This window comes from Oncorhynchus clarkii, chromosome 20 (assembly GCF_045791955.1).
Source record: "Oncorhynchus clarkii lewisi isolate Uvic-CL-2024 chromosome 20, UVic_Ocla_1.0, whole genome shotgun sequence".
NCBI classification, from domain to species: Eukaryota; Metazoa; Chordata; class Actinopteri; order Salmoniformes; family Salmonidae; genus Oncorhynchus; species Oncorhynchus clarkii.
This window is the reverse complement of record NC_092166.1, coordinates 27054945-27077284: the sequence shown is the minus strand read 5'-3', so window position 1 is coordinate 27077284 and position 22340 is coordinate 27054945. Positions and strand designations below refer to the sequence as shown.

Genomic DNA, 22340 nt, shown 5'->3' with positions numbered 1-22340 from the left:
TTAGAAAGGAAATTACGGAGACCTATTTAAGTCTTCGTATTTCTCCAAAACTCAGTTGTCCTAAATCTGCACAGAACTGCCAGGACCAAGGATCAATAGAGACACTCAAGTTGTTTAATCCTGTATCTCTCGACACATTCACGAAAACAGTCATGGCCTCTAAACCTTACCCTATTTCAACTAAACTACTGAAAGAGCTACTTCCTGTGCTTGGCCCTCCTATGTTGAACATAATAAACGGCTCCTATTCTCAGGGTCTGTACCAAACTCACTAAAATTGGCAGTAATAAAGCCTTTCCTAATCAGTCTTTATCGAATCTCCCTTTCCTCACAGTTTTTGGGGAAAAAGCTGTTGCACTTCAACTGACTTCCTGAAGACAAATCATTTATACAGTCTGGTTTTAGACCCCATCATACTAATGAGACTGCGCTCGCGAAGGTGTTAAATTACCTTTTAATGGCATCAGTCCAAGGCTCTGCATCTTTCATCGTGCTCCTAGACCTTAGTGTTGCTTTTGACACTATCGATCACCACAATTTTTGGAGAGATTAGAAACCCTATTTGGTCTACACGGACAAGTTCTTGGCTGGTTTAGGTCTTATCTGTCTGAAAGATATCAGTTGGTCTCTGTGGATGGTTTATCAATGACAAGTTTCGGTGTTCCTCAAGGTTTCGTTTTAGAACCAAAATGGTTTTCACTATAAACTACCCCTTGGTGATGTAATTTGGAACATACAATGTCAACTTTCACTGCTATGCGGACAACACACAGCTGTACAATTCGATGAAACATGGTGAAGGCCCAAAATTGCCTACCCTGGAAGCCTGTATTTCAGACATAAGGAAGTGGATGGCAGCAAATATTTTACTTTTAAACTAGGGCAGAACAGAGATGCTAATTATATGTCCCAAGAAACAAAGAGATCTGCTGTTTGAGCTGACAATTATACTAGGTGGTTGTACAGTCGTCTCAAATAAAACTGTGAAGGACCTCAGCGTTACTATGAACCCTGATCTAATTTTTGATGAACATTTCAAGAAAATTTCAAGGCCAGCTTTTTTCCATCTTCGTAATTTTTTGTCCCAAAATTATGCATAAAAGCTAATCCATGCTTTTGTCACTTCTAGATTAGACTACTGCAATGCTCTACTCTCTGGCTACCCGGATAAAGCACTAAATAAACTTAAGTTAGTGCTGAATACGGCTGCTAGAATATTGACTAGAACAAAAAAAAATCATTATGTGCTAGCCCCTCTACAATGGCTTACTGTTAAGTCTAGGGCTGATTTCAAGGCTTTACTGCTAACCTACAAAGGATTTCATGGACTCTCCAATCTGGTTCTGCCGTACATACCTACACATACTCTACGGTCACAAGACGCGGCCTTCTTATTGTCCCTAGAATTTCTAAGCAAACAGCTGGAGGCAGGGCTTCACCTATAGAGCTACATTTTTATGGAATGGTCTGCTTATCTATGTGAGACACGCAGACTAGGTCTCAACCTTTAAGTCTTTACTGAAGACTCATCTCTTCAGTAGATCCTATGATTGAGTGTAGTCTGACCCAGGGGTTCGAAGGTGAATTGCAAGGCACTAGAGACACCCTTGCTGTCTCTGCCTGGTCGGCTCCACTCTCTCCACTGGGGTTTTCTGCCTCTGACCCAATTACGGGGGCTGGCTTACTAGTGCTCATCCATGCCATCACGTCGTTCCAGTTTTTTTTTCGCTATACTCGACTTGAGTGGGTTTAGTCACTGACGTGATCTTCCTGTCCGGTTTTGCACCTCCCTCGAGCTCATGAGGTGGAGGAGATCTTCGTGGGCTATACTCAGCCTTGTCTCTGGGTAGTAAGTTGGTGGTCTGTTGATATCCCTCTAGTGGTGTGGAGGCTGTGCTTTGGTAAAGTGGGTGGGGTTTAATCCTGCCTGGTTGGCTCTTTCCGGGTGTATCGTCGGACAGGGCTACAGTGTCCCCCTATCACCCCTGTCTCAGCCTCTAGTAGCTAAGCTTCAAAAGTTGGGGTGCTAGGGTCAGTCTGACCTATCTGGTGAAATTCTACTGTCTTATCTGATGTCCTGTGTGAACTTAAGTATGCTTCCTCTAATTCTCCCATCTCTCTCTCACTCACCTGCTGTCTCGACCTCTGAATGCTCGGCAATGAAAAGCCAACTGACATTTACTGCTGAGGTCATGCCTTTCTAGTTTTTCCTAGCCACATCTGCATGGCTTTCTATTTGGGGTTTTAGGCTGGGTTTCTGTATAAGCTCTTTGTGACATCTGCTGTAAGCTCTTTGTGACAAGGGCCTTATAAATACATTTGATTTGATGCTCAACCCCTACACCCAAACCGAGCATTCTGATCTGCCACCTCTGGTCTCTTGGCCCTCCCACCCTTAAGTGGTGGGAGAGTTCTTCTCTGACCTGGCACCCCAATGGTGGAACCAGGACAGCAGAGACCCTGTCCATCTTCCCAAAAAATCTGAAACCCTACCTCTTCAAACTTAAACTTACACTTGACCCCTTCCCACTTACTAGCTTAGACTTTGCTATTTTATTGAGGAAAAATGAACTTACTATGGCTGTAATATGTGGTTGTCCCACCTAGATATCTTAAGATGAATGCACTAACAGTGAGTCGCTAAAAGCTGTACACACCTGGATTTTACAATATTTGCACGTTGTTATAAAAACAAACCCTCAAGCTTTGTCACGTTGGTTGTTGATCATTGTTAGACAGCCATTTTCAAGTCTTGCCATTGATTTTCAAGCAGATTTAAGTCAACACTGCAATTAGGCCACTCAGGAACATTCAATGTCATCTTGGTATGCAACTCCAGTGTATATTTGGCCTTGTGTTTTAGGTTATTGTCCTGCTGAAAAGTGAATTTGTCTCCCAGTGTCTGTAGGAAAGCAGACTGAACCAGGTTTTCCTGTAGGATTTTGCCTGTGCTTATATCTATTATGTTTATTTTATTTATTTTTATCCTGGGGTGGCAGGGTAGCCTAGTGGTTAGAGCGTTGGACTAGTAACTGGAAGGTTGCAAGTTCAAACCCCTGAGCTGACAAGGTACAAATCTGTCATTCTGTCACTGTTCCTAGGCTGTCATTGAAAATAAGAATTTGCTCTTAACTGACTTGCCTAGTTAAATAAAGGTAAATAAAACTCAGATGGCATTATTTAAACACCATCATGCTTGAAAATATGGAGAGTGGAACTCAGTAATGTGTTGTGTAGGATTTGCCCCAAACATAACACTTTGTGTTCAGGACATAAAGAGTATTTATTTGCAACATTTTTTGCAGTTTTACTTTAGGATGCATCATTTGGAATATTTTTGTTCTGTACATGCTTTATTCATGTAGGTAAGTATTGTGTAGTAACTACAATGTTGTTGATCCATTCTCAGTTTTCTCCTATCACAGGAATTAAACTCTAACTGTTTTAAAGTCACCATTGGCTTTAGGGTGAAATCCTCGAGGGGTTTCCTTCCTCTCCTGCAACTGAGTTGGGAAGGACACCTGTATCTTTGTAGTGACTGGGTGTATTGACTGGGTGTACTGACTGGGTGTATTGACTGGGTGTAGTGACTGGGTGTAGTGACTGGGTGTAGTGACTGGGTGTAGTGACTGGGTGTAGTGACTGGGTGTATTGACTGGGTGTAGTGACTGGGTGTAGTGACTGGGTGCATTGACTGGGTGTATTGACTGGGTGTATTGCCATAACAAAGGGGCTCTGAAATGACTCAAGACATTTCAGCTTTTGATTTGTAATGGTCTAAAAACATGATTCCCCTTTGACATGTTGGGCTATTGTGTATAGGACAGTGACACAAAATCTGAATTTAATCGATTTTAAGTTCTGTCTGTAACACAACAAAATATGGAAAAGTCAAAGGCTTTGAATACTTTCTGAAGCCACTGTATATGGCCATTTATCGTAGATTGCATTTTTGTAAATAAACTAAACACAGAGTGTTCCTGTACTATACTGTGCTGTGTGTCTAGGCTTTCTAGAGTATGTAGCCAATATGCACAGACAGGTACAAGTATCTGGAATCAGATGGAAAATGCAATGCCTCAAGGCACACTTGTTCCTTGCTTGGAAATTCCTTGGTCCTCCTCCCGGCACTGTGCTCACCTCTTTCTGTTCCCACTGGCTGCTCCAGGTAAATATCTTAAAGTGATTCACACTCTACTGACGGCCAGACCACACTCGCACACTCCAGTTAGAAACAAAATGGTGGACCACAGTTCCAGTGTCAATGAATGCACTGCTGTCCTTGAGTCAACAACATTCACAAGTTTAACAACTTAAGATACAGCTACGTTTGGTGAAATGAAAAATTACAGAAAATTTGTGGTTTTAGTAAGAGTGTAAGATTGCATATGCACATTTGAATAGCGAGCTGTAAGATACGTATTGCTGATAGTGGGAAACAAACAAAAGTGAGATAGTGAAATTAGCTGATTTCAGATTACAGACCAAAACACTGTGAATGGCTAAGGTCCAAAGCTGGTGGGAGACCTAGGCAACTTTTCAGTCACTGATAAGTACTTAACATTCCTAGGATTCTTTGGCACATTGTTTCAGTCTGTGTCCAATGGCATAATATCAGTCAGGCCAATATCCAGAGGAAATGCCATATTCGTCCACTTTTTGGGGTTTTCTATTCTGTTAGATGGACAACATGTAAGGGGACCTGCTGACATTGACTCCAACAGCTGTAATATTCCCTTTAAGATACTGTCTTCTGAAAGCAAGACACGTCAAGCTGGCGTCTCTACTGATAAAAGTGGCTTCAGTGAGCACCTGAGCTGAGAGCTGTGAGCCTAGATCTACAGAGCTGATGACAGTCATCTCTCTCGATCTCGCTCTCCGAGTGAGACAGTTGTACACAGACAAGCCTCGACAACGGCCTATTCCTCAGAAACGCGCAGAAATCGTCTGAAAAGCTGGCAGGAAGCCTGCTATTTTTCATTGGCTAACAGCTCTCAAGGTAGGAGAGAGCAACGGTGTGTTTGGGAAAAGTTAACACTGTGTTGTAAGAGAAGTGAGGATTTGAAAAGAAACATCACCAATGCTTCAATCGTCTCATTGATTTCTTACCACCACCATTTTTTTCATGATGCTCTGCTGTGTGCAGATGTTGGATCACATTTCCACCACCACCACTAACATTACTACCACCAGTACTATTGTAAAACATCTCCATTATTACAACCACCACCACTCATATCACCACCGCCACCAATCACCAATCACTACACCCAGAACTTGCTGTCTTACCTGACGGCTGTGTGCTTTGCAGTGCGGCTGTACTGTTTTCTGTGACTCTGGGACTGACTCCGTTGGGGCACCCGGTGGAGGTGGTGAAGGTGGCGTTTGTGGTGGCTGAGCCATTCACATGCTCCCCGCCGTTCCTCTTGACCGAGCTGGAGCGTGTGGGGACAGGCACAAACGTGGGGTCCAGGTCCATGATCAACTGGTTGAGCTGGTCGATGGAGTTATCAATGTCCACAGTCAAAGAGTTGAACTCTTCGTCTCGGCTGTTGTTGTTATTGTTGACGACTGCAGGAGGCTGCTCGTTGTGTGTCTGTGGTGCCACCACCGTTCTCAAGGCAGCAGTGTTCATACTCAGCACGGGTCCTTGTTGTGACACTGTAGGGGTTGGAGGTTTGGGTGGGCTTCCCCCTTGTGGTTTGTTGTCCCCTAGGTACCTCTCCCTCTCCTCACCCTCCTCGGCCTGCAGGTAGGCGTACTGATGGGCTGCTACCATCTGCTGTTGGCGCACCCAGGTGTGTGTGGAGTAGCTGCCCTGCCGGTAGACCTGCTGCTTGGGCATCGGCATGGCGGTGGCGGGGGTGGAGACCGAGGCACTCCTCTGGCCAAAGCAGCTCCTCCGGGCCTCTGCGTAGGCTCTCTCGTACTCCTCCATTGTGGCCGGGGCTGGGTGGTGGTGCTGGGGTTGGTGGTGGTGGAGCTGGTGCTCCTCTCCCCCAGGGCTACCGAAGCCATCTGAAAGCAAGGAGTTCTGGCTGCTCTTGTGGCAGGAGGACGACAGGGTCCCGAGGCTGTCCACGCTGCGCAGGTCGTGACCCGACAGGAGGACCTCATCATCCAGGATGTCCGTCTCCCTCTCCCTGGGGGGCCGCAGGTCCCCGTTGCCATGCACCTGGGCTGGGGCCCGTTTCTGTATGGTCATCACTCCTGGCCCCCCTCCTCCGCACTCGGACATCTCCTCCAGGCCGAACCCGCTCAGTAGGCGCTTCAGCTGGGCCTTCTCCTGACGGCTGGGGCCTTGCTGGGGCCTGGAGCTGGTGGTTGTGGTGATGGGGGCTGGGGGTTTGTCAGTCCACAGAGAGGTGCTGGACAGGCCTGAGTCGCTGCTGGCTGACAGGGCGTGGTCGCTGTGGTCGGGACTGCTGGTGGTAGAAGTGGCTTGGTGGGCTCCACGGGCCAGGGTCACGGTGGTGGATCCTTCCCCGTTAGGGCTCCTTTTGGATGGGGAGGCTTTGTCCTGGGCCAGTCCCTGAGAGCGGGGCACTGGAACAACAAGAGATGCAGCGGCTTCAAGCAGTCAGCTGGTACGGAGACACACACAGACATCACCACTCACAAACACATGGACACACATATGTACAGGTAGATGACCACAAAGACGCTCACATGACCACAAAAGACAATCATTTTTTCACATAGACAAATAAGTTCACTGAACAACAAGTACAGCTGTCTGATAAAAACAAACAGGGTTACACAAACGTACAAAGACACAAATGAACACACACATCAACTGAGAGGTATGAAAATAAGTGAGACATTCTTCTCTCATGACACATTTACAGAGCTGGTGGACAATGAGTAGACTACAGGTTGTAAGAATAGCAAAGCATGGGAACGATCAGCACTTCTCACTGAACACAACAAGAGCGTTCTCCCAGACAACTGTGCACCACTGAATAGTTTCCCGTCAATCTCAAACCAAAACGACACAAACGGCAAAACTAATCATGGAGTCTAACCATTCTAATGAAATAAAAGCATAAAACTTGCACTTTAACTCTTATCAAGCACTATAACTCTCGTTCGTACCTTGTGCTGCACGTTAGACAAAGGTGTTCCTTGTGTTCAGGTTATATAAGCAACTGGTAATGAAAGCCAAGCACCCATCCAACTGTCTGCCTGTGAGCTGATATCCGGCAGTCAAGGTACTGTTGAGTCCGTGGCCAGTCAGCCACTATGTTTGACCTCTGCATTCCTCACCGTGGCGTGATTTACCTACCGTTCCCCGCCGCCCTCTGACCCTGCAACATACTGTATGTTCGACCCTCAGCAGAAAAAGTTAACTACAGTCAGAGGTCAAATGGAAAGCAGCACAGTAAAATCCACGAGTATGAAGAGGTGCGCCCTCTCTCAGGACTCGGATAAATTACTCTGGGAAAAACAAAAGACTTTGAGTTAGCTAACAGGACAAGGAGCCTGGTCAGTGCTTACCGAATCGAGTTCAATGTACATATTTCAAGTGCAACCAAAAGCTGTGGTAAAGTCGAGGTTAAAAGCACCATTCCATAATCAGTGTCACTCGCCTGTAGTTCAACAAAGGACATGCCTTTGTCTCAATCTAGTGGTGTGAATTACTTCCCTTTCCTGAAGCAAACAGGGCTGTAGTAGGATCCGAATACTAGACACGCATGATAAATTATACCCTCCCCCTCAACACACACACACACACACACACACACACACACACACACACACACACACACACACACACACGGTTCTCTGGAACTCACATCTGGCTCTCTACAGCATGTCTCAGGCCTCCTCACCAGGCTACAGTCCAGCTCCAAACTCTGAGGAGTAGTCCAACAGATCCCTCTACAACAATCCAACTGGCAAGGTGGTAACACTTCTGAAGACATATGTCATCCCTCCACTCTCTCCCTCAGTATGTCACCCTCCCACTTCTCTCTCCCCCTCCCCCCCTCCTACTCTTCTTTCACAATCCCCTTTCTCATTCAAGAAAGTAATGCAGCCACAGCTCTAACCTTCTCATTCAAGAAAGCAATGCAGCCACAGCTCTAACCTTCTCATTCAAGAAAGCAATGCAGCCACAGCTCTAACCTTCTCATTCAAGAAAGCAATGCAGCCACAGCTCTAACCTTCTTCAAGAAAGTAATGCAGCCACAGCTCTAACCTTCTCCTTCACCGACTGCAGGTAAATAAGTGCACCAGACAACCACCATCTCCCGCATACCAATATGGAGAAACAGAGAGATGATATGGAGAGGAGGATGGGAAATGAAGAGTAGGAAGTTTAGCTGAGAGATAGTGACCAGGATCAGAAACCCACAGAGGTCTTCCACCACATACACTGGCTCTACTCTCCCTCTCTCCTAGCAGTGAGAAGGAAGGTGAGGGTGTTTTCACTCCACACAATGGGGGACCTTGAGTTCTCCAAATATGGACAGAAGAATGTAAACAAGTCGGGAGGGGCAAGGGGGTGGGGGCAGGGGGGTGGGGCTGGGCCCTGGGGTGAGCTGTAATCCGACCTCATGCCCTGGCTGCATCAGGGTACTACTCTGCCAGGAGGGAGGAAGAGAGGGACACAGAGAGAACGAGAGGCAGAGAGGGTCTGAGAATGAAAACAACATTCCTTTCCATCTCTTCCATCCCTCTTTCTTTCACACCGTAAAGACAGACTTTTTAAGTAGAGCAAGCCTACCTTCTAGTTGGGCGCTCTCTGCCGGTTTATGAAACCCCTGGGATAGCCAGGTTGTTTTTCTTTCGCTCTCGTGTATCATGAAATGACATGCCTGGCGTCCGTACAACACCAGCATGGAAACAGATGTGCCCTAACCTCAATTATGGGGTTCAACAATTGTTTTTACAGTTTTTTTTCTATTAGAAGACACACATTGGCAAGACTGAGGTCCATAGATGGTTAACCAAGTATGGCCCCATCAGGTGGTCTTCATCTTTGAACCATTTCATCTATCCTAAATCTATATTTTATGTCGGAATTTATCAAACAACTTTTTGTTCTAAATTGTCCATTTTCTTAGGTTATTATGTTGTTAAAAAAACACTTGACACTCTGTAAACACAAGGCAAATGGAAATGTGGCAGCAAAACTGTTGCTCCGACTCCCAACTATTCTTTACCCCACAGAGGAATTGTTGTTGCTACACCTCCGAAATGACCCTGCTGTCAGTCCTGCTCCATTCACATCCGTGTTATTACCATCTACCATCCCTCCTCCTCCTCTCATACTGTATGCCAGGCCTGTGAGTCATAAAGCTTATTTAACCATCATCATCACCATCCCCATTTCCTTCACCCCTGGCCTGCGTGGCTTGGCCTAGCTTCCGTTTGGGCTCCCGTTTGGGGTCCAGCCAGACGGCCCTCAGCTAACACATTCCTCGTTAATCCAGCAGTCAAACCAGGGCCCTGTTCCATGGCTCTGGTTTGACTCACTCTCTTACTGGGAGCTAGATGCAGTAACAGAGGGGAGAGAGAGGGGAGCCCTCGGTACAGGACAAGCCTGTTGTGGCCTAGACTTTCTCTTGTAATTGGCTCAAATGGGGTTATGTCGATGTTGACATACATTGATTGCTTGGACATCCTCTGATGCACTTGTTTAAAAAAATATTAAAAAAACACACATTGGCTGGATTTGTTTCTATTGATGGGGAGGAAATCGATCCCGGAAAGAGTAGAGCAGTTTCCGCGATGTTGTGTGAGGTAAAGCATTATATCCCTCAATAAAGAACAACCCATAATCAAACACAATACTTAATTCACACTAGTGGATAAACCCACATTTTGAATGGGGGGAAGGGGAATTTAAAAAGCCATTGAAGTAAATGATGTTGTCCTTCCACATACCTAACACTGAAGTGGTAAGCTGTCTTTAAGCTGATTGACAGGCAGTCAGAGGGACACTGGGAGCTGCCAAATCAAACAGACTGGTAAGTAGCTGCTGAATTCCAGTAGAGCTCCCAGTCTTTCGTCTCTAGTCTAGAGTTTACATGAGAAAACAAGGCTGTAAATATTCCACAGGAATGCCTCACTGACTCAATGAAAAGGAGAAAGTGAAAAATAGTTTTTTAGGCTGTTGTTTGCCTTTAATTCATCTTTTCACATCCAATGTTTGCTCTTTCATTACATGCCCAGAGACTCTTGATCTAGCACTTCAAACATAAAAGCTGACCTCACTTTAAGATTGTGTAGTAGTTTCTCAAATAAAGCAACTATAACTAGTTGTCTTTATTATCAAATGGCTTATATTGGTATTGTATATAAAATGCTTATTGTATAACAGGCCTGGGTGGATTCATGTTTTAATGTCACCATATTTCTCTATTCTGGTGAGTTGTTGTGAATTCACCGGCTGAGAGGAAAGATTTGGCAGAGCAGCAAGGGATGCCCTGACAGTGTGTGTGTGAGAGTGAGTGAGTGAGTGAGTGAGTGAGTGAGTGAGTGAGTGAGTGAGTGAGTGAGTGAGTGAGTGAGTGAGTGAGTGAGTGAGTGAGTGAGTGAGTGAGTGAGTGAGAGAGAGAGAGAGAGATCACACCCGCATCTGTGTAACTGGGTTGGTCGAAGCACGCCCATTCATTTGATAAAACAATTATAATAATCTCTAGGGAACTACTTTTCCAGTGCTTCCATATTCCCTATGGTACTAACACTGCAAAGAGCATCCAGAAACTACCTGCAAACAGGCACTGTGAAGGATATACTGCTTTCTCAGGAACAGGCCAAAATCCACATCATTTGCGTGAAGAAAATGAAAAAGGGGGCAGAGGTCGGGCTGCCTTCTGAGAATTCATAGTTAGATATTCCAGGACGTGTACTCAAAGCATCCGCGGACCAACTGGCAAGTGTCTTCACTGACATTTTCAACCTCTCCCTGACCGAGTTTGTAATACCTACATGTTTCAAGGAAGCGAAGATAACCTGCCTAAATGACTACCGCCCCTTAGCACTCACGTTGGTAGCCATGAAGTGCTTTGAAAGGCTGGTCATGGCTCACATCAACAGCATCATCCTGTATACCCTTAACCCACTCCAATTCGCATACCGCCCCAAAAGATCCACAAATGATGCAATCTCAATCGCACTCCACAATGCCCTTTCCCACCTGGACAAAAGGAACACTTATGTGAGAATGCTGTTCATTGACTACAGCTCAGCATTCAACACCATAGGGCCCACAAAGCTCATCACTAAGCTAAAGACCCTGGGACACCTCCCTCTGCAACTAGATCCTGGACTTCCTGACAGGCTGCCCCCAGGTGGTAACGTATGCCACGCTGATTCTCAACACGGGGGCCCCTCAGGGGTGCGTGCTTAGTCCCCTCCTGTACTCCTTGTTCACCCACGACCGCATGGCCAAACATGACTCCAACACCATTATTAAGTTTGCTGATGACACAACAGTGGTAGGCCTGATCACCGACAACGATGAGACAGCCTCTAGGGAGTAGGTCAGAGACCTGGCAGTGTGGTGCCAGGACAGCAACCTCTCCCTCAATGTGAGCAAGACAAAGGAGCTGATCGTGGACTACAGGAAAAGGTGGCCGAACAGGCCCCCATTAACATCGACGGGCTGTTTAGGAGTGGGTCGAGAGTGTCAAGTTCCTTGGTGTCCACATCACCAACGAACTATCATGGTCCAAACAAACCAAGACAGTCGTGAAGAGGGCACAACAACACATTTTCCCCTTCAGGAGGCTGAAAAGATTCGGCATGGGTACTCAGATCCTCAAAAGGTTCTACAGCTGCACCATCTAGAGCATGGTTGAATCACCACCTGGTATGGCAACTGCTCGGCATCTGACCAGAAGGCGCTATAGAGGGTAGTGCGTACGGCCTAATACATCACTGGGGCCAAGCTTCCTGCCATCCAGGACCTATATATTGTCAGAGGAAAGCCCCCAAAAATGTTAGACTCCAGTCACACAAGTCATAGACTGTTCTCTCTGTTACCACACGGCAAGCGGTACTGGAGCGCCAAGTCTTGGACAAAAAGGCTCCTTAACAGCTTCTACCCCCAAGCCATAAGACTGCTGAACAATTAATCAAATGGCCACCCGGACTATTTACATTGACACCCCCCCCCCGCCCATAGTCACTTCACCCCTACCTACATGTACAAATGACCTCGACTAACCTGTAACCCTGCACATTGACTTGGTATATAGCCTTGTTATTGTTATTTATTGTGTTACTATTTAATAAAATAAAAAAATATTTTATTTGGTCAATATTTTCTTAACTCTTTCTTGAACTGCACTGTAGGTTAAAGGCTTGTAATTAACCCTCCTGTTGTGTTCGTTGCATGTTGTGTCCCGGTCCAAAATGACCTCCCCATTATAGCTGATTATAAATCCATAATATTATATATATTATCACCTAATGTTGTGTTACATCTTTTTTTATCAACTTAAGTTATTGTGAACATTACAAGTTTTGAACTTCTATTTGCTTTTTATGGCCTGAAGACCTCATTGACCTGAGCTCATAAAACTCGTTTTGAGTAAAAAAAAGCACAATGTTGGATTATTTTGACTATAACAAATACTCATATGAAACATTGTGCTATTTATCACAGACTACTTTGTGTCAAAGTTTAACAAGGACTCTCCTCCTCACCACTGTCATGATCAAAGATATGATCAAGAGCCTCACATACAGTATATCGTTTGGTCATTGTGCTGCCACAGAATTAATTGTGAGCAAGCCCTCAAAAAAGCTTTATGTACCAGAGCTGTGAGAAAAGTTCTATATTATTGAAACAATGTAGCGATTGTTTGTGAGAATGCCAACAGGTGTGGTTCTCGTGGAGGAAAGATTCTATTGCAGAAAGGTTCCTGTGGGGGTTGCCATGGAAGCCAAGAAGGGGAGTGAGGTGTGTGTGTGTGTGTCTGTGTGCTCAAACACACATGCATGTGGGGGTCTGGATGAGGAAGTGTGTCCATCTGATGGATGGGCATGTGCCTGAACTCAATTTTATACACTAATTGTAGACTCACCCATTCATTTCTAATGACCGGTCATTTTAGACTGGGAACACCACAGGTTTAATAAAACACACAAAATGTTATGAAAATCATCAACATGTATCTTGTGTGTTCAGACGCCCTTTGTGGACAAAGTCATGGAACCTTATGACAATCTGATTAAATTAACTATGTTTTGTGAATTGGTCCAATTCGACCGGAACACAGCAGGAGGGTTAAGCATTTCACGGTAAGGTCTACTACACCTGTTTAGGCGAATGTTTAGGCGAATGTGACAAATAAAGTTTGATTTGAATCTTCTGCATTTGGTACACCAAGGGAAAGATACTATCTTTCATTTACTCTGTTTACCATTGTAAATAAAGAATGTTTCCATAAGAATTGCCCTGGTACAAGTAAAGCCACATAAACCAAGCAGGTGGAGACTGACTACGTTAATGGTTTTACTTAATGGTAATGGGTGCGTTCATAAATTCACTCTGGCTATCTACTCCGATTTCGGAGCACTCTCGTCTGAATGTGCCAGAGTGCAGAATAACTGATGAATTTAGCAACGCTCAACAGTGTGCGCTCTGAATTTACGAACGAACAATCTGACAACACTCTGAATTTACAAACACCCAGAGAGCACACGGAGCGCACTCTGGCACTCCAATTTGAATTTACAAACACACCCCTAACAACGCGCAGTCAAGCACCCATGCTAACTGGCTAACGTTGGCAAGCTTGCTACCTACTTCCAGACACAAATGAGATAACAGCTCACTCTGAACATTTTACTCGCCCTTGCAAAGCTGGTTAGGCTATTTTCATTTTATCCAGAGCATTGGTGACTAACTATACTGCTGGCAACATTTTAATTACGCTTTCTTTCCAATGTTTACTGACATCGGCCATATTCAACTGGTGTTAAGCGATCTTAAATTCACCAGTTATTCTGGGCTCTGGCACACAGATGAGAGTGCTCTGAAATCGGAGTAGATGGCCAGAGGGAATTTACAAATGCACCCCAAAATATATCATGCTCTGCAGTACTGAGACTAACATGAGGTTTACAGGATTGCTGTGAGATCTGTCTCGCTGGAAGCTCTGCATTGAAAAAAATACTGTAGTTGTCACTTGGCCCTCTAAGGAAGGATCTGCATTTATTTAGAAAGCAGACATTGACTGACCCAGATTTGTTTGGTTTTAATGGGTGTACATGGACCTGTGTTGTTAAAAATGTAGCATGTAGCTAGGATCGAGAATTGTTCCTGACAGAGAGAGCCTAGATATGGCCCAGAGATTTTACTCATCAAGTAATGCGGTCAGATAAAACTCCTGGCACTATTGGTCAATGTAAGTGCATGATCCACAGATATTGCTTGGTTTATCTTGATGAACTTGGTTGTTAGTTATGGTGGACAATATGATATTAATGCAGAGTGACTGGAAGCTTTATGTTTCACATTGTAATGAGGAGAAGAAAGTCCAAGTGAATGCTGTTACCTTCCGCATCAATTATGTTCTGGTAGGAGTCCCATCGTGTCAGAGGGTCGGCTGTGTTGTAGTCCACACTTATGTCTGCCCCGTTCTGCCAGCGCTCTGCACCTACAGGATACCATTTAAAAGCAATGTGACGCTCTTATTTGGTCCAATCAACATCAAGGAATAAGTGGGACATTCTTGTAGGGTTCAATCAACAACAAGGGATCAGTGGGACATTCTTCTAGGTTTAAACTTTCTGTGGACAAGAGCCATTTTTGTTCATTTTCTGTAAGTGATTTGTGGCCAGAGTGTTTTCATCTTGCAACTAAGAGTTGAAGGAATGTCACATTTTATGAGTTGTTTAGAGCACATATATGCACGCAAAGACACACACAGCACACACAACACACACACTCCCTCCTGTGGGGCTGGGAGGAAGGGCATGCTGTGCTCCTTTACCTCTCTGTCAGCACACACTTCACACTACATTTCCCCTCTACGGATTTCCACATCCTCATCTCAGCAGGGGGTCGAGGGGAAAAGAGGGGTGATCGAGGGGGAAGCTGGGTGGTGAAAGGACCATGTGTCTGAAGGTTTTCAAACCCTCCTGCTTTTCTAACTGAGTTATAGGAGTTTAGAAAAATACCTGGGATTTTCTCCGGGCCCTCAGAGAACACCAGCTCCACTTTCCCGTAAGCCAGAAATCTGCGATCTGCAGAGGAAACACAAAGGAATGAAGTGAGTGGCTGCATTGGAATGCCACAGAAAGATGAATGATTCTGTATATGACTGAGATTCTCCCAGAAAGCCATAATACATTACAGTCTATGGGAACACATGATTGGTTTTTACTAATGGATGAGCCAAACCCAAAGGAAGTCCAGTTGTTGTTTTTTTATCCTGTGACGGCAATGTGTGTAGACCTTTATTGGCAGTCTCCATGTCTTCTTTCTCGAACACCAGGTTGTAGCCCTGCACTGCTCCTGTGTGGAACTGGAGCCGGAAGATCGCCTCGCGCTCCAAAGTAACATCACTCTTATGGTAACACTTCACCTGCAGGAACATGGAAAGACTGGCTGTTGTAACAGCTGTTTGTGTGTGTGTTCATGTGACCTTACAACAAAAAACTTTCTCACTATTTTATGTGTGTAAGTCTAATCGGTCATAACTTGTATCTTTCTTCTTGTATGGTATACCCAGTACATTCTGTAGGATATGTTATGTGATGCTATGAGACGTTATTCTTACCATGATGTCTCCCTTTAACATCTGAGCAGGTTCCAGACTGATACATATCCTGTCTCTGTGTCCAGGCCCAATGTGACTGGGTAATAGAGACAAACAACCAATCAGAGAGAACATGCTATGATGGCCAGGTTTCCCTGGTGGGCAGATGGCTCAGATGGACAGAGTTTGCACCATAGACATTAAAACCAGTAGATAGTGATAGCGCTGACGTTATCCACGTATTTCAATGGAAAACTCCCAATGGCTCATGAAGGCGGAAGTATTTACATTTGAAGCTCGCCATATTGTTGAATGAGGCTGAATGGCACCCAGAAATAGCTAAAGATCATGGTGAAAATGGCCGTAACTAACAAAGGATCAACATTATAGTCTTTTTCATCCTGCCTGAGAGAGTTAACCCAACACTGCTAGATGACGTCGGCATTAATACCAGAAGACTTGGACATAAACAGCCAAGAAGCGTGTGCATGAGTGATCGGTCTATCTCAACATGTGGTCCTGCGTGATGACAAATATAGTAGTCAGAAGGGATCACTATTTAATTAAATATATCTTGATTTGTAGCGAACTTTTAAATAATTCGCTGTGGGGATTAAACCTGATCATAATAAGCACATTTTAGAGCCCAAAACGTCCGTCTACATTTTTTGAGGTTGGCCGTTCTTGTGATCGTAATTTGCTACATAGTGTAGTCTATCAGACCAGGGTTTTTGGCACCGCTAGGTTGCTACCAGTGGAGGCTGCTGATAATAATGGCTGGAACAGAGCGAATGGAATGGTATCAAACACATGGAAACCATGTTTGATGTATTTGATACCATTCCACTGATGCCGCTCCAGTCATTACCACGAGCCCGTCCTCTCCAATTAAGGTGCCACGAACTCCTGCGGTTGCTACGTAGTAACCGATCAGCAGAGCTCGTGACGCCTCACTCCAGACTGGACACTGGGGGCCTGGTTTGCACCAGGTGAAAAGTGATTGCATTCGTTTTGAAACAGGGCTGCCTCCCGGTGCGAGCCGGGCTCCCCGTTCAAAGCCAAAGTCGGCTCAATCCAAACTGACGTATGTCAAGCACCTGGAGTAATGACTGATTCTGAGTATTCATATGCCAAAGTTGTGTTTAGTCTTGATAAAAACGCACACGTGCTTCATCTGCTGCATTATAACTATTATAAAAATGTGTGCACATCTTATGGAAAAGACTTGTATTTCTGAATGATGCACCATGCTGCCTTGTTGACATAGGTTGCCTTCCCCTGCTCAGACGTTGCATGCATAAACCAAAGGTTGCGTGCCACGTCATCGACGGTGCCGTCAGGCACCAGATTGCTGTAACATATGATGTGGTTAGCTGATACTTGTCTATCCAGGCGTTGTAAGATCTGGAATACGTCAGAAACGCCTGGGCAGAGGAACGCACCCAATATGACCGGGCGGCACAGAGTACTGCTCCATTTACGTAGTCCACTCCTGCCATCTCCACTTTAGCCCAGTCACGAATCATGGGCACATGTGACGGCCTATAGCCAGAGTCTAACTCCCTCAGTGACACTCACAGAGAGCTGGCAAATTAGAACAACAAATTGTTATTAAAAAATAAAATGTGTCACTTATTGTCAAACAGAATTGGAAACTTAAACGAGTGCTTACTAGACCCCTGAGGAGTAGACAGCTTGCATTCCCTGGTAGACTTTCAGATATGGCCGACACACTGGGGAAAAAATGATTGTATTATGAGAAGAGAAATATAGTACTGCGAGATCAATTTTGTTGTGGCAAAAGTGTGGAATAAAAATTATTTGAATATTATTCTTATCAATAAATTGCATCGTAAGATTTGTGTATTATCAAGCATTGATTCAGGTTGGTTTCAATTCACAATACGTGCCAACAAAATGGCATAAAAACTTTCCCTCAAGCATCTTGTGGGCTATTACAGATGAATGGTGAATGCTCCATTCTAGTTATTTTGGATCTCAGTTTGATACTAATTATCACAACATCCTTGTTCAGGTCATATCTATGTGGCATACGTTTCTCAGTAAGCATCGGGGGTTCAGTATCTTCCCCGGCACCTATTCACTATGGCAGGTATCCTCAACTAGATTCAGCCAAGTGCCAATTTATTTTTGAGCGGATGGTTGGGGGGCAGGAACATTCTAAAAAAAATATTTATAGACTGCAAATTGACTGCAAGAAGCCCAAACAGATATAACATTCAGTTTCACTGCTTTGCGGATGACACACAGCTTTATTTACCAATCAGACCCGGTGACCAAGCTAGCATAGCTGCCCTTCACAAATTTCTCCAGCTCAATGACAAGAAATCAGAGGTTGATTTATTTGGTTGTATTATTTGCCACCTTGCAAAAAACCACCCACTGGGCACAGAAGTCATTTCAACGTCTAGTTTTTATTTACATTTGGTTGAATTGTCAACTAACGTAAATTCAAAGTGAAATCAACAACAAAAAATCTCCATGTTATTGGCAGACAAAAAAATGTTAGTTATTCTGTGGTGCGTGTTCATGTATGTGCATGTGCGTGTGCGTGCATACACGTGTGTCAGTCCGAGGGAAAGGACAGGTTCATTTAGCATGTAAGCTTTCCAAAATGCCAATTTCTTTCTAGATAAGCACATAGGGATTTTATTGGTAGTTATTTGTCAGACTTCTAGCTTCTCAGTGAGTGGAATGTTTTTATTTCTTTATCCTAGTGGGCCGATATGTGAACAAAAGCAGGCAGTAAGTTACCTCCTGCAGTGTCAAAGTTTGGTATCCCACGTAGAATGATGCAATGCAGGAACAGTGGAGAGGCGTTGATTTTCATCGACCCACTCAGGAGACTGTTCAGGATCCAAACGTACCTGGCATGGCAGAATAGTAGAGATACAGTAATCCACACAATAGCTAGCAAGAGGATCCTCACTAGCTAATCCCCCTCTGCATATACTGTAGGTTAACGTAAACAACAACAGATCACTTACAACAATTACATTAATGGCTGGGTCCAACCATGACAAGTATAACAGAGATACTGTAGCACACATGGGAATGTTACTTTTCTGAAGATCCATTGAGGTTGTGTGTTTGTGATGGGGACATTCTTACAAAGGCGCCCAGGGTATGACTGAGTCACAGTGATTCAGTGTGATGCAGCAGGATAAGATTACACCAGGTCACCACGGGATCCCATTCTGTTTCAATTACTCACAATGGCATGATTATCACGGCCCTTTTCTAAGGGAATGAATTAACAAGACCAAGACACGCAAAAGGTTTTCTATTGGCTCAGGTGGGACAGGGACCTGAAGTTGCCCTAAGGTGGGCGGAGAGGGATATGTGTGTGGGGGTGTGTGTGTGTTAGGTGTGGGGAAAACACCTTTACCTCACCGTCCTGATCACACAATGGGCATTCTCTCAATACTAAAAGACTAGATTCATATTACGCCTGAGAAGAGGTCTTACCTTTTCTGAGAGGGTGTCATTAATGCTGAGACCTTGTCGTCATAGTACTTCCTCATTGCAAAGCGGTCCAGGGCCTGATCAGCACTATGCAAGACAGACACAGACATGATTTAGGCTTAAACACTGAGAGTGAATTAAACTGAACTGAGTGTAAGTCATCTGACTATTACCAGAAACACTCCTGAATGACTGAGTGGAGTGACACACTGTAAACAAACATTTGCAGATATTCAACACATTTAGAGGGACCGTTCCTCCATACAGAACCTTTCCAGATTCTTGATATCCTTCGTCTGCACCTATGGACTGCCCTCTTCAATTCAAACCACAGGTTTCTAATCAGAGCATCATGCACCCCAAAACTCTGAGGGGGCACAAAGTACGTGAGGATGGCTGGGGGTTGGTCCATAGGGGGGCCAGGCCCCCATCCATAAGTTGGAGAATGTATACTTTTTCAAACGCCTGACACAGCTTTTTCCTACAATCTAGAGCCACAATTTCATTAGTTAATGTTACTCTACGCTATATGCAAAAAACAAAAAACACAAAAAAAACACAATGTTTCCAATACGTTTTGAAACATGGTAACAGCTATTTTTTATAACAGCAACAATAAAAGAATACCCCAGCCTAAAATAAAAGCCCCACGTTCAAATGATGACAACATCAGTAGCCTAAACATGATTATAAGTGGCCTTGATGAATAGTAAATCTCAGCACAAAAGCAATGATGTATTCAGACCCCTTCACCTTTTCCACATTTTTTTTTACATGACAGTCTTATTCTAAAATGGATATCAATCTACATCCATCTACACACACTACCCCATAATGACAAAGCAAAAGCAGGTTTTTAGATTTTTTTGGGAAATGTATTAAAATTAAAAAACAGAAATACCTTATATACATTAGCATTCAGACCCTTTGCTATGAAACTCGAAATTGAACTCAGGTGCATCCTGTTTCCATTGATCATCCATGAGATTATTCTACAACTTGATTGGAGTCCACCTGTGGAAAATTCAATTGAATGGACATTATTTGGAAAGGCGCACACCTGTCTATATAAGGTTCCACAGATGACAGTCCATGTCAGAGCAAAAACCAGGCCATAAGGTCAAAGGAATTGTCTGTAGAGCTCCAAGACAGGGTTGTGTCAAGGCAGCATTGAAGGTCCCCACGAACACAGTGACCTCCATCATTCTCAAATGGAAGAAGTTTGAAACCACCAAGACTCTTCCTAGAGTTTGCCGCCCGGCCAAACTAAGCAATCGGGGGAGAAGGGCCTTGGTCAGGGAGGTGACCAAGAACCCGATGGTCACTCTGACAGAGCTCCAGAGTTCCTCTGTGGAGATGGGAGAACCTTCCAGAAGGACAACCATCTCTGCAGCACTCCACCAATCAGGTCTTTATAGTAGAGTGGAAAGAAAGTAGCCACTCCTCAGTAAAAGCTACAAGACAACTGCCTGGAGTTTGCCAAAAGATTATCTGGTCTGACGAAACCAAGATTGAACTCTTTGGCCTGAATGCCAAGCATCACGTCTGAAGGAAACCAGGCACCGCTCATCACCTGGCCAATACCATCCTTATGGTGAGGCATGGTGGTGGCAGTATCATGCTGTAAGGATTTTTATTAGCAGCAGGAACAGGGAGACTAGTCAGAATTGAGGGAAAGATGAACGGAGCAAAGTACAGAGAGATCCTTGATGAAAACTTGCTCCAGAACGCTCAAGACATCCAACCTTCCAACAGGGCAACGACCCTTAGAACACAGCCAAGTCAATGCAGGATTGGCTTCGGGACAAGTCTCTGAATGTCCTTGAGTGGCCCAGCCAGAGCCCGGACTTGAACCTGATTGAACATCCCTGGAGAGACCTGAAAATAGCTGTGTAGCGATGCTCCCCATCCAACCTGACAGAGCTTGAGAGGATCTGCAGAGAAGAATGGGAGAAACTCCCCAAATACAGGTGTGCCAAGCTTGTAGAGTCATACCCAAGAAGACTCGAGGCTGTAATCGCTGCCAAAGGTGCTTCAACAAAGTACTGAGTAAAGGGTCTAAATACTTATTTACTTATTTTTGTAAAATTCTAAAAACAATGACAGTGTTATGGAAATGTTTATGTTTGTGCGTCTCTATTAACCAATGTATGTGTTCTGTTTGTGCGTCTCTATAATCCAATTTATGTGTTCATGCAAGTGACTGATTGAACGAGTCCTCACTATCAGAATCTCCAATTTGGCATTACGTCCAGAACCTTGTTTAAAGAAAGGGATATCTCAGTTTCAAGGTCTCAGCTTAGAGAGAGGAAGCCTTATGAGGTATTTGTCTGTCACATACTGTACATGACCCAGTATTGGTCATTACATGTATGAAGCAAACATTAATTGTGAATGATGAATAAGCTAAATCATGCAAATATAGCTTGTCAATATATAAGGGAACAAACGGGACTGCCCTGTTAGATCTCCTGACAGACGTTCACCATGGTGCATGCATTTTGTTGGAATCTCTCCAGTTCACTGTTAATAAACAATGATTAATTTAAGATTGACTTTGAGTGTCCCTGTGTACGAATTTCCACGGCAACAGCATTTAAAATTAGTAAATTATTGTCAGCTTTTGCTTGTGTGCGTCTTCACGCAATGGATTTCATTTAGCTGTTATCCCTTGTCCTAACAGAAGACACAATTTTCGAAACTTTCACTTGCTTGACACTCTTTGACATATACTCTTTGAAAAAATGCTTCCAAAAGGGTTATTCAGCTGTCCCCATAGGAGAACCCTTTAAGGTTCCATGTAGAACCCTCTGTGGAAAGGGTTCTATATGGAACCCGAAAGGGTTTCATCTGGAAGCAAAAACGGTTCTTCAAAGGGATCTCCTATTCTAGATAGAACCTTTTTTTCTAAGAGTGTACCTTTGTTTGGTTGTATTGTGTAATAGTCTCCAGTTTTCTCTTTATTGTGTCCTGTCTTTTTTTCATTCTTCAGCCCTGTTGCATGATGTCTGTGCCGGTGCCTTATTTTGCGCAGAGCAAGCTCCCTTCTCACTTTGTTCATGGTGCCGGCCAGACTTGTTTTCTTTTCAAGCAACTTGTTCACCAATGACAGTGAAGTGAATAAATTGTCCA

General features: G+C 44.3%; 1 protein-coding gene across 1 annotated transcript in view; it reads right to left on the bottom strand.

Annotated features, from left to right (window-relative positions):
* Window positions 1–22340, bottom strand: part of LOC139376142 (tensin-3-like) — an 82074-nt gene that overhangs the window by 31297 nt on the left and 28437 nt on the right. The window contains exons 6-13 of the mRNA XM_071118383.1: window positions 19212–19295; window positions 18498–18610; window positions 17395–17455; window positions 15744–15819; window positions 15419–15548; window positions 15142–15207; window positions 14517–14618; window positions 5290–6546 (exon numbers count right to left, since the gene is read on the bottom strand). Of these exons, the coding sequence (XP_070974484.1) occupies window positions 5290–6546; window positions 14517–14618; window positions 15142–15207; window positions 15419–15548; window positions 15744–15819; window positions 17395–17455; window positions 18498–18610; window positions 19212–19295 (1889 nt within the window). The remainder of the gene's footprint in view (window positions 1–5289; window positions 6547–14516; window positions 14619–15141; window positions 15208–15418; window positions 15549–15743; window positions 15820–17394; window positions 17456–18497; window positions 18611–19211; window positions 19296–22340) is intronic.